This window comes from Lepisma saccharinum, chromosome 30, assembly GCF_977018435.1.
Source record: "Lepisma saccharinum chromosome 30, izLepSacc3.1, whole genome shotgun sequence".
NCBI lineage: Eukaryota > Metazoa > Arthropoda > Insecta > Zygentoma > Lepismatidae > Lepisma > Lepisma saccharinum.
The window spans coordinates 5,494,414-5,508,125 of NC_139258.1; the positions used below are offsets into that span (position 1 = coordinate 5,494,414).

General features: G+C 37.9%; 1 protein-coding gene across 3 annotated transcripts in view; it reads right to left on the reverse strand.

The window, feature by feature from the left end:
• Nucleotides 1-13,712, reverse strand: part of sha (shavenoid) — a 509,126-nt gene that overhangs the window by 26,857 nt on the left and 468,557 nt on the right. For all 3 annotated transcript variants that reach the window (XM_083115602.1, XM_083115603.1, XM_083115601.1), the window contains exons 6-8: nucleotides 11,196-11,306; nucleotides 5,391-5,548; nucleotides 1,224-1,359 (exon numbers count right to left, since the gene is read on the reverse strand). In XM_083115602.1, coding sequence (XP_082971728.1) covers nucleotides 1,224-1,359; nucleotides 5,391-5,548; nucleotides 11,196-11,306 — 405 coding nt within the window. The remainder of the gene's footprint in view (nucleotides 1-1,223; nucleotides 1,360-5,390; nucleotides 5,549-11,195; nucleotides 11,307-13,712) is intronic.

The following is a 13,712-nucleotide window of genomic DNA, read 5'->3' on the forward strand; positions in this document are numbered from 1 at the left end:
AATTTGGGTAACTCCCTAATTGCAATATTCATATATCAAATTTGAATTGATATGCCACTTGCATAGGTATGGTATTCTCAAAAAACTATAGTAAAAATAAGTAACTGAAGTAACATTGCTATCAAAATTATCGAATGACTGGAATCATGATAACAAATAACAGAATCTATTTACCAGTAGTAGGGGATTTTTTAATACCCATATGGTTGTTTCAAGTTTTTTTATGCAGAAGTAACGCAAAAAGTAGGGAACAGGAGTAGCGTAGTGAGCTACTTTTTGGTAAATGTAGCTGTAGCTGTAGCTGTAGCGAAGCTACATTTTGGAAGAGTAGCTGTAGCGAAGCTACTTTTAAAATATAGCGTTCTGATCACTGCTCCCTAGCCTTCTTAAACCCGAAGATTCATGGCTGCAGCAACACAGGCCTTCCATCTGTCCCTATCCTGAGCAAGATCTATATACTCTTTTCCATCTCTACCGATTTCCTTTAGGTCCGTCTCAACGTTGTCCCTCCATCTTTGTCTTGACCTTCCTACAGGTCTCTTACCATCAGGTTTCCCAACAAGAATCCTGTAAACTCTTCTTTCCTTTCTTATTTGTGCCACATGGTCTGCCCACCTAAGTCGTCTTGATTTAATTATTGTTATAATATCTGGACATGAATACAAATTATGTCCTTCTAAATTATGAAACCTTCTCCTCATCCCTTTTAGGCCCAAATATTTTCCTAAGGATTTTATTTTCAAATACTCTCAATTTATGTTCCTCTTTCAGGGATTTAGTGTGCACATAACATTGTTTATTTTACAAATATGGATCTTGAACTACTTTCACAAGAATATCTGCAAGAATGTTCTTGTTTTGCTACAGCTAAACAATAAGCAATTCCCAGCACAGACATATCTTTCATCTATGGCAGCTGACAAAGGATTCATGAGTGAATACAAGTTAAAAATAGCTTCTACTTTCATATAACAAAATATTACATGTCACTTATTTTACACTCTAGAACTTACAGCAGACTCTTGAAAGTTGTCTTAACAGGAGAAAGTATTTTCGGGCAAGTGCTGGCCCAATACCAACTTCAAGTTGCCAACCAAAGCACACCCAACCTTTTTCACGTAGAAACTACCGTTGGCCCAACGGTTGTGGTTACTTGGGTAAGACTCGTGTTTTTCATGTTCCCACATTGTATTAGTAAAAAGAAAGTACAAATTCACACTTACTAGGTCTGCCGGCTACCCTGAAGGAGACGCATGGCTGGAAGATGGGTCGGTCGTGCCTGGTGGTGTCTTTGCATAGCATGTGAACCAGCATCACCCGCCCCTCCATGCTCAGACGAAGGTCCACCTCGCCCAGCCACTGCAAGAAATAAAAACGATAGTTTTAATCACAAACATAACAAATAATTTGGAATGTACTATAAAATTGTTGTAAAACATTCATTATTTTTGTGAAAGGGTGCAAATTGATACTAAAATATAAAAATTAATTTAAGCAAAAGCTCTTAAAATTTGATTTTCAAAGTAACAACCGTTTTTTTTTCCAGTGTAATAATAATAAAATGAAAACTAGTTCCAGTTCAAGTTGCCTGCTTTCAGAGGAGAAAAAACTTACACTGAAATCACATATTTTGTATGACTACGAAATTCTGTAATTATTACAATCCAGAAGTGTATGCATAAAAAGTATAGTTTTTATTAAAGCAAAATTGATAATCCAGGACATTCTATTGAAGTTCTGTATCGAGAAGTGCAAGTCTTTCAAAATATATCCTTCACAGTGGTCGAAGGTCTCAGATATCGTAATATTTTGATCTTTGAGTACATTTGGAAAATTAACATTTGACATATTTCGTTTCACTGTGTTTACACTCTCTTAATAAAATCGTGAAGAATGTTAATGAATTATGAAACACAATAAACATTATCACTGATTTAGTATATCATATTTCAAACATCAAAGCTTCACAATGACAGAAAAAAAAATAAAGAAACGGTTGATATTAATATAACTCAGCAAAAAGTGTGCTTTTGTGTGAAACATAATACATTCTTGGATAATTTGACACACGAATATTCCATCGAAGTGCTTGTTACACAGCATTTGAATGCATAACTAACATCTCTTCCATCAGCCTCCGATTAGCATAAGGAAACAGAAAAGTGGGATCAAATAAGAATCTTCACCAGATTTTCAACTGCGCATAATCTACAACCTGGCCTGTTATGCTATAAGGATGTGTGTATGTAGCTTATGTCTGTGTGTGTTTGTTTTTGAGACTAGTATTTTTTTTTCTGAACGCAATGGAGTTGGAAAAATACAGCAGGGTGTTGGTACTGTTCATATGTCGCATTACATTAGTGTGAAGGGTATTATGTTCCTAAATGCTTTCATTGTTATGTTCGGCAGGTCAGGCTTAGGGCTCTTAACATTAAAATTATTCCTGTAAATACTTCAAAACAGCTGATCATGTAATTTCTGGTCTTCTGCACTTTCAGCTATTCTCACTACCTGGCGACAGTAATAGTCACACCCATTTTAATTTTAAATAACTTCTTAGCAGTAAGTTCAGCAACAATGCCAACGAATGTAATAAAATAAGATAAAATACAATGTTATGGTAAGATTCAGGTATTTACTTTTGCTGGTGAAAATAGCCCTACATGGTATTCTCACCACCTGGTGGAAATAATTGCAGCCTTTGGTACTAGTTTACTATCCTTCGGACACATTTATTTATTTTTACAGAAGAAACTACTTACCGTAATAAGTTCCTGTAGCATTGTCAAACATCGGGAAAGTGTTTTGTGTGATGTGGGAATGTTTCATAGCTGAAATTCATGTTGTTCGTTGAAAATTAATTCTCCGACGGAGAATAGCTAGCCCCACGAACCATTGGTGCGTGGATAGGTTAGGAAACATAGTTCAAATTTCATCGAAACAACGTTGATACACCTTTAGGAATGTTCCACGAAGCAGATATGTAAGTACGAATGTCAAAAATTGACGAAACGAAAAAATTAGAGGTGTCCGAAGGATAGTAAATTTTTACCCAGCCTTTAAATATACACATGTATCAATTTGCCCAGTTGTATAACTTTCTTTCATTAAACATATTTTGAGACTAAAAATTTGTGTAAATTATGTGCATATATGTTATGGAATACTTGCATAAAATTTACACTACGGTAACCAACTGCTTTGGTAGATGTGTAATGTTTTAAACGTAGACTAAAATTTGAAACTAATTATTTTGCAACAATAATCAACAATGCTCCTTTGCGTTAACCAATCTTGGTAATAATAATAATAATCCTTTGCGTGACAGCCCATGGAGGGCCTTGGCATACCTACCGACTGCCGGTCTCCCTCCCACACTTTCCTTTGTCACCTCTAAGTGTGGAGATCTTCAACCAGTATTGGAATAGTCGGGGGGTCAGCCCAACGTATCCCCAGCCGTTATAGTAGGTCGTCTCGACCGGATTACGCTCACTCATTCGGAGCTCCCCAATTTCCTCACGATGGTGGGTTGCCACTGGCCCTATACGTAGGCTGAATAAATTCCGACCAGAGCCGGAGTCAAACCTACGCCGTCCCGCAGCGAACGATCTCAAGACGAGTGAACGCCTTAACCCGCTCGACTATGGAGCTAAATTATTTGGTATTTCTAAATAAATGAACTGGATTTGGTTTACACACAAAAAAAAACCGAACTGGTGACCAAAAAATTCTTTACAAAACTTGACCAAATCTAAGTGTATATTAGATGCCTATTCCGTACACACGAAATCTATACACCATGAACTATTTATCTAGTTTATTTACGAGTATAAAACCTTTGTTACTTACCTGGTATTTTTTTGTAGGGACTGAATCACATGTAATTAATTGCCCTAATACATTTCTCACTTTCAGCAACATCGAGAGGAAATCTGAACGCTAGTCTTACTTTTTTAATCAAAATTGCCTCTCAAATTGAGCACATAGCACTTATAAACCATCCCTTTGTACGTTGGCGTATATTTACACTTCACTTAAACTCCATTATAGTTCTTAAAATTGCATTCCATTTCCAGAATCACTAAAAAGGTCCAGCATTGATTTTCAAAAAGCAAATCAAACATGGCGGCTACCTCGCCTTCAGATGCTGACGTCAGTCACGTGACCTGAATAAGCCATTAGGCGGGAGTTGCGAAGCAACATGGCTACCTCCAAAATAACAAGATGGTTGCTTATTTTTGCGATCAAAACTCATAAAAAGTTAAATTTGTACAATAGAAGACTTGTGTTTGGCAGAGCTTACGAATGCCCATGCAAACAGGAAAATTTAGCAGGGTGGTTGCTAGAATTTGCTTGACGAGGTGGTGATGGACACTTTGTTTGTAGGATAACCGACTTTTACAGGGTTGGCATGTTTAAAACACTTTGTTTTAAACGTTTAAAACACTTTGTTTTAAACGTTTAAAACACGCGGCTTTCTTTTTTTACAAATGTTTTAAATGTTTAAAACAATCTGTTTTAAGGCAGTGTCTGCTGCCACGTTCTTTTTCTGCTGGAACCTCAAAAAAGATGCGCGTGGCAGCAGACTCGGTCTTTGTCTTATCGTGATTTCATCATGCTATGTATGCAATTACGTCTGTAACACATACTGTGAAGTTGTAGCGATTACTTTCACAATTTTTTTAAGATTATGTCCCTTAGCATTTTTCTAATATAAAAATAATGCTCTCTTAGTTAGGTTAGGTTCTGTTACCATTAAAATAATATCGCTAAATGTTTTCTAAAGATAAAGGTTCTAAATTACCTGTACATTCATTCCCACTAATCGTAAACTTGCATTTTTCTCGTCTTCATCTGTTCTTAAGATTTGTAACATCATCTTAGCAGACGAATTACGTGGCAGCAGCAAATTTGACGCTTATTCTTACTGCTGACACGTGCGTGGCAGCAGACTCGGCCAATTAATATACACAGATTTAATGAAAAGACAGGGTTGCCAAACAAAAAAATTATCACAGACTATAAAATATCAAGTACCAAAATGTGTTTTAAACACTTCTAAAAAAAACATGTTAAAAACACATTGTTTTAAACGTTTAAAACAAAGTGTTTTAAACATGCCAACCCTGCTTGTAGTTCTACATTTAAACACCAGGCTGTGTGTCAATCGATGCAGTTTGAAACTATACTGAGATGGCGCGCAGCGATTCCCTACTTCAGGGTTGCCAATTTTGAGGTGCAAACTTAGGATTAGTTAACTGGCACTTACTTTTACATTGAAAAAAACACAGCTGGTTAAGATTGGCGATTATCTCCAACTGGTAGATAGCAAACAAAGATGAACTGGGCATTGAAAAAGCAGCTCTTATGGTGGTATATATGGCCCATACCTGTAGGAAGGTCCGTCCCTCATCTCGGAACAGCCTGAAGGGAGGTTCCGTGTCCGATGTGTTGCGAAGTTCCACCCACCCGCCGCGGGTCAGAAACTGGGCGTTCGACACCACGCAGATGGGCGCCTGCTGCAGCTCTTTCCCATCTTCTGAGAACTCTGGAACAAAAGAACAGCGATTCACAATGGATAATCGGGGCTAAATATGCAATTGTGGGGGCAGAACCACTGACCTTGCACCAGGATTCGAATCTGGAGAGCCTTCATTACAAGGCACAATACATCGAAACTAGCACAAGGGAGATCAATTAGGATTTGAACTCGATAAAGAATAACATTTTGTTCAAATCGTAATTTGCAAATTTATGCATAAATTGTCGTATGAGAACCAGAAAACTCCCAAAACTCCTTCGTTTAAATAAACTCTTCTGAAGTACTCCATTTGGAGTCAAATAAAACACATTTCCACTTCTAATCCATATCAGTAAGGTGTAGCCACGTATCTCCAATTCACAGACTCTTTTGAAGAGTCAGACAAGATATATTCCTAAGAACACATTATTTCCTCTTCCTGTAAATTTGATAAATTCGATTTATCTGGTTCTCAGAACGATATGATTTAAGACAGAAAATTTTAAAAACTAATAAATATCTACCTGAAAAAGTCGTGATCAAAAAGTTAAGAAAAATTGCATCTGTGACATATTATTATGAACTTATTGACTCGCCCTTCATGTACTGATTAAAAAAAAGAGGAATTATATTTGAATTTAGATTTCCACACATCTGAAGTATTTACTGGATTTTTTAAAAACATCATCATAGGGAATTACAGAAAATATGAAATTAATCAGACCATCTGATTTCTTTAATACATGCTTTGATATTGTTTGAATTAAACAAATTTGTGGAATAGTTGTGCCGATGAAACGTCAATTGCTTCTGCATTTCAATTTTATTTCTAAGTTTCTTTTCTGATTTTGGGCTATTCCTTAGTTTCATCTAATTTACATTACATTGCTTTCCTGCGTTTGAATTGCTAATAATTATATTCATTTTCCGATTTCGAAGTACTAACAGTCTACATTTATTTTACGAGTTTGAACTACTGACAAATCTACATTTATTTTACGATTTCGAATTACTAACACTTTGCATTTCACATCAAGTTCTGAATTACTAATTTGGAATTATTTATTCACTTCTTACAATTTGAATTGCTTCTCAACATCGTTTCATGAGTAACATAGCTTTCATGGTACTTCCAAAATGAAACTAATCTACTGTTTGTTGAAGACAGAGACATACATAACTGAACAGACGACGAAGAATGATTTGCACTTACGAAAGAACATTTTCCTAGATATTCGCAAATTCCTTAGCGTGACTGGTAAGATTTCATCTGCAAGGGAAGTGACGTAGAGGAAGGGAGCACGACATAAAAAATACAGTTATTCCGAACAGGATCCATCCTTATTTGTCTAAATCCCGGCCAATGTTATTCTTAATCACGTGATTCCTTGCCTTATTTCCTTGTTGCAACATTCCCAGAGCGCTCTCCGAATGGACAAGGGGGCTCGGAGCTTACTTGCAGTAGCCGAGTCGAGAAAAAAAAAGACAATCGAGTTCTGAGGAGCTGACACCCTCTCTAGTACTTTTGTCTCTCGCAATGAACAAGTTGTCTACTTTATTTCAATGAACCGCTGCATTTCAACAACCCTCTATTCCCGCTCGCTGAGTTTGAATGTTTGAACAACCATTCAGGCGTTCATGTGCGTCAATCAAACTAATCTTCACAGTTGCTTCGTCGAATTGTATATTTTCTGCTCTGAATATACTTCAAACGTTCATGAAGGGTGAAAATTTATCCATAAATCAATGTGCGTGTCCCTTCATTATCTTCACCATATCATCACTCATCTACAATGTCGCGATTAGCCAAAAGTGACAGAACGGCGACGTAAAATAACCTAATTGTATGAATAAATAAATAAGCACGGAATTTGTTTTTGTGGAAGCATGTTCTCTATTCCTGAGTGAGGGAATAAAAATTTGAAGTCCAGAAAATTTCCCGATAGCAAATTTCAGTGTCTTTAGATTATTAAAAATACATGCTCACATTCATTAACACCATTATATCCATAAATAAACAATGCGAGAAGATTATCGTAGTCCACGTAAATCTGGCAACATGGCACTTGGTTGTCATGACAAACGATGCTGCCATCTGTTATCGAAAAATTACAGCAAAATCACCTCTAGCACAGCCTTAAAAATAGTTCTGCAGTAATTTTGGAGATAAGCTAATCGTGACAGGACCTGTAGTTGAAATTGGGTTCCGAGCCACTGCACATGTGCATTCGCCTGGAATCGAACCATGGATCTCTTGATTACAATGCGACGACGTTAGCCACTCTACTATGGAGGATTCTTGGTGCTTGTATTTTCTTTTAATGTCACCTTTGTGCAACTTTTGGATAATAATGTTAAGAGAATGATGACACACACACAAGGAACACGTAGGGCAGGGATTGTGTGTGGCTCTAAACAGAGCCAGCTTCAGGATTTGGTTCCCTCTACGGGGCTTACAAGTGAATATTTTAAGACATATACTTCCTGGCGTCTTCTAGTTGGATAGAGTCCCGTACCATTAAGGCGAGACTAGTGAGAAGATGTTTTCTGGAACATGTGGACGACTTCAAAGTTCTCTGGCCTGCACAGTCGCCAGATTTCATCCAGCACAGAGATATTTAGAAGTTCTCCATGATGACATACACGCTGTCCCGGCTATCTCTTGAGCAAAGTCTCTGCACAAGTGGTGGCTCGAGACAGCTCCACCAATGAACACGTAAGAGGGAATGGGGCTACGTGGAGGAAAGGAAATCGACTGCAGTTACCAGTTTTCGTAGCAGCGTGTACTGCTTCGCTCTGTCCACTCGACCTTCCCCCCCCCCCTTCTCTGCAGCTATGCACGGCCCCACTCCAGAGATAGAAAGGACAGAGTATAGTATGTATATGAAGCAGTATTCCTGAGAAAAGTCCCCGAAGTCACGTGGGACACGTTCTTTTAGTCAAAAGAACATGATTTAACTAAAAGAGGAAATAATAAGTTCACATGAAAGACTCGAAAGCATTCGCGTGATGCCTCTCAGGGTATGGGGTAATATCTCTCTGTTAGTTCGTCAAATAAAAATCAAAGTTAAGTTTGCACTAAGAAAAAGGAAGTCTATTTTACTTCTTTGCAAACTAAATACTTATATGCCTAACATATAATACATTTCACTCAAAGAAATTACTTCTTATAATCCAACTTGATCACTCTATTCAAAAACCAAGCCCGAACTTTAAAGTCAAGACAAAAGACACTCGTAATTGCCATGGTAACAGCACTTACAAGATAAGTATATACAGGTTAGTCACTATCCTGACATTATCAGTGATAGGTAAATTACAGAAATTAAGATTAAAGAACAATAAACATTTGTACAAGAGAATAGATAATTAATAACAATAAATATTAGTGCAATGGGAAAGGACGTGTCAAGTGTCAATTCTGAAGGTGAGAAAAGGTCTTATCGACGCCATATCCTCTAGAAAGAATAGAAATAAGAGTTCGGCTTTCACATTCACATCGTTTCTCACATTACAAATCATTATTTTTCGATACCTTTAGCCCAGACACTCTGTATGAAATATCGTTATATCAAGCAAGTACTGACCAGGCTTGTTAAAGGTTAAGGAATTTTTAAAGAAATCAATTGAAAATCAGCAAGCGTAAATGGGCTCTGGACCGTAATGAGCCATTTTATCAGTAAAGTGTTAAAATTCGGTCCGGGAACAGTTTTTCCGGATGAATTTCAATTCGTTCCAGGAACAGTTTTTCCGGATGAATGAAATACGGTCCAGGAACAGTTTTTCCGGATGAATTTAAATACGGTCCCGGGAACAGTTTTTCCGGATGAATTTAAATACGGTCCCGGGAACAGTTTTTCCGGATGAATTTAAATACGGTCCCGGGAACAGTTTTTCCGGATGAATTAAATACGGTCCAGGAAAAGTTTTTCCGGATGAATTTAAATACGGTCCAGGAACAGTTATTCCGGATGAATTTAAATACGGTCCCGGGAACAGTTTTTCCGGATGAATTAAATACGGTCCAGGAAAAGTTTTTCCGGATGAATTAAATACGGTCCAGGAAAAGTTTTTCCGGATGAATTTAAATACGGTCCAGGAACAGTTATTCCGGATGAATTAAATACGGTCCCGGGAACAGTTTTTCCAGACGAATTAAATACGGTCCCGGGAACAGTTTTTCCGGATGAATTAAATACGGTTCAGGAACAGTTATTCCGGATGAATTTAATACGGTCCAGGAACAGTTATTCCGGATGAATTAAATACGGTCCAGGAACAGTTTTTCCGGATGAATTAAATACGGTCCCGGGAACAGTTTTTCCGGATGAATTAAATACGGTCCAGGAACAGTTATTCCGGATGAATTAAATACGGTCCAGGAAAAGTTTTTCCGGATGAATTTAAATACGGTCCACGAACAGTTTTTCCGGATGAATTTAAATACGGTCCAGGAACAGTTATTCCGGATGAATTAAATAATGTCCCGGGAACAGTTTTTCCGGATGAATTTAAATACGGTCCCGGGAACAGTTTTTCCGGATGAATTTAAATACGGTCCCGGGAACAGTTTTTCCGGATGAATTAAATACGGTCCAGGAACAGTTATTCCGGATGAATTAAATACGGTCCAGGAACAGTTATTCCGGATGAATTAAATACGGTCCAGGAACAGTTATTCCGGATGAATTAAATACGGTCCAGGAACAGTTTTTCCGGATGAATTAAATACGGTCCAGGAACAGTTTTTCCGGATGAATTAAATGCGGTCCAGGAACAGTTATTCCGGATGAATTAAATACGGTCCAGCAAAAGTTTTTCCGGATGAATTAAATACGGTCCAGGAACAGTTATTCCGGATGAATTAAATACGGTCCAGGAAAAGTTTTTCCGGATGAATTAAATACGGTCCAGGAAAAGTTTTTCCGGATGAATTAAATACGGTCCAGGAAAAGTTTTTCCGGATGAATTAAATACGGTCCAGGAACAGTTTTTCCGGATGAATTAAATACGGTCCAGGAACAGTTTTTCCGGATGAATTAAATACGGTCCAGGAACAGTTATTCCGGATGAATTAAATACGGTCCAGGAAAAGTTTTTCCGGATGAATTTAAATACTTTCCACGAACAGTTTTTCCGGATGAATTAAATACGGTCCAGGAACAGTTTTTCCGGATGAATTAAATACGGTCCAGGAACAGTTTTTACGGATGAATTAAATACGGTCCAGGAACAGTTTTTCCGGATGAATTTAAATACGGTCCCGGGAACAGTTTTTCCGGATGAATTTAGATACGGTCCGGGAACAGTTTTTCCGGATGAATTTAGATACGGTCCAGGAATAGTTTTTCCGGATGAATTTAGATACGGTCCGGGAACAGTTTTTCGGATGAATTTAGATACGGTCCGGGAACAGTTTTTCGGATGAATTTAGATACGGTCCGGGAACAGTTTTTTCCGGATGAATTTAAATACGGTCCAGGAACAGTTTTTCGGATGAATTTAAATACGGTCCAGGAACTTTTTCCCCCAATGAAACAATACGCAACTTAAACCGAATTTAAATTGTGCGAGAAAATAAGTTCTGGTTCTATTGAGGAACCCAATAGATTTTATGGATTTCTGAACCTTCAACAACCCTGGCTTTGACTACTGGATACAGAGAAATACTCACCGGCGAAACTTATTTCTGCGCTGGGGTGTACGATCTGCCCTTTCAGAGGAAGAAAGACGAACGGGATCTTCTGGGACGAGCTGCCACTCTTGAACGACGCCAACGAACATTCTGCAAGATAAAACACAACAATGAAGACAAACAAACATTGATTTAAGTTCACTTTATGCACAGAAAGGCTAATCGGGACTGGACCTACTGTTTAAAGTGGGATCCGAACCACTATGTGCCTCCACCTGGTAGCGTATTTACAAACCCTGTAGTACTGCAGAACCTCGAGCGATATTTGGCTACTGATTGGCTGCCATTCCGGAAGTTGATGCAGCGTTCCTTCAAGTTAACGCTAGATGGCAGGATTTAAATTAACAGTGTAGATTTCAGATATCCATTCCAACAAGATAAGAAACTCATTTATACTAAGGTTGATATTTTAGCACAATTATTTAAATCTATGTTTTAGAAGACAGAAATCGGAACTCTTTTTGAAGTGAATGATTTTTCTATTTAAAGTCACATCAGTGCAAACATTGTAACTACCAATTACTATTGAGAAAATTATGCATATCCAACGTATAGCAGTTTAAACATTACATTTTATTATATAAATGTATATTTCTTAACATAATTTCGACAATCTGTTTACAAACGTTATTACTATATAATCACAAGGCTCATTTTTCCATACTTTTGCTGTAAATGAAGAAGCAAGGAACAATCGACACGAAACAAACACTTCCGGTGCCCACAGCCAATAAAAAAGCGTTATATACCTCTGGTTCTGTATCACAATAGGGTTTGTAAATACTCCACTGGGACCCCTTGATTACAAGGCGACGACGCTACCGGATAAACAAACAATATTAGCAGAAAGTGTTTATTTATAAACCTAAATACAAATTTAGTTTTGATCGCTTGACTAAGCACAGGGGTCGAAATGCATCAATCGATGGTTTTTACTGCATTACGCGATAAAAGTACTTTTAAATGCATTTCTGTGTGTACTTCGATGCATCAAAAGTTCTTCATTAACAGTTTTCTGTTTTACTAGAGTCAATATACTTGTGTGACACATTTCGGGTTCCGTGTGTACGGTACTCAGGACCGTTCAGATATATTTTTTGTCGTCAAGATTGTGACTATGATCAGGTGGACTTTCTTTAAGTTTGTTTATTCAAATTAACAGTACAGTGGAAGCTAATTTAAAATATGTCAAAAACCATTTCAAGATAGCCATACAATTATTTAAAAGTTCAAAATTATTTCGTAAATATTGTTGTTTTTGTTTCAGTTAACTTGTGAATGCCCTTTCATGTCTTGCTCTCTGATTGGCTGTTGGAAAGTTACGATGCTGTGATTGTGAGAATGTTTTTATTTCCTATTTTTTAGCGCAAATTTGCTGCTTTCTAATCTAATCTAACCTAACGTACAGCGCAAACAAGATATTCTCACAATCGCAGCACCGTAGTTTTCCAACAGCCAATCAGAGAGCAAGAAATGAAACCGCATTGACAAGGTGACTGGAAAAGAAATGCGCACCCTTGTTAGGTAATGGTCTATATTTACGTAGGTATGTGGAGATTCAACTTCGTACAGCCCCTTTCCCAAATAAACAAAGGTTCCTGCACCACTGTTCTCGACAGTGTGAAGCATTGATTGTTGGTAATAGCGGTGTTTCTCATTCGATATCAGTAATTTACGTGTGCGAAACTTACCGATTCCGAAACTTCCTAAAACTGAGAAATATATAAGGCAGCCAGCCCATTAAGTAGAATTTGTGATTTGTATAATACACTTTCAATGAATAACCAGGCCTTAGATTTATCATTGCCATTCAAACTATAGACGGTGTTAAAGGCGGAGCTACTGCGGAGCATGCGCACTCGTCTGGTCCCCCTCGAACATCCGGTTACGCTTAGGATGCTATGGACGTTAATACGAAAGGGCAAAGTGGAGATTCTTTTACAAGGAAATAGAGTGTAAGCTGTGTAGCATATGGTTGCACAGTTCGATCGGGAACAAATTTATTGAGTTAAGTATCACTTCGTACGTTTCCGAAGGACGTAGAGAGACGAAACCTGTTGATACAAGCAGAACGAAGAAAGGATTGGTACCCGGAAAGGATTTTTACGACTTGCATTTTGTTACAAACATGTTGATCGTTTATCTGCGTATTGTGTTGTGGTGAAAAGCACGCCTCTTAGTGAGGTTTCAAACCGAAGCGACACGCAACAGCAGTGGTTCGTACCGAAGTGACAAGCGACACAGGTCCATTTAGTCTATAAATAAGCATTTACCGCTCATGGGAAATCAAGTCTCAGGTGGAACAATACACGCCATTGGGAATCTGAGCGAACGTGCAGCTTGTCGTGTCGCTTCGGTTCGAGAAATTTCATTGATCACTGAGGATTCACTTTATTTTAAGTGGCACGGAGATTACACACCGAAGCGACAAGCAACAGCCCCTTATTCTAAAGGAAACAATTCATCTTGCATACGAGTACAACCGAGCGAGGCGAC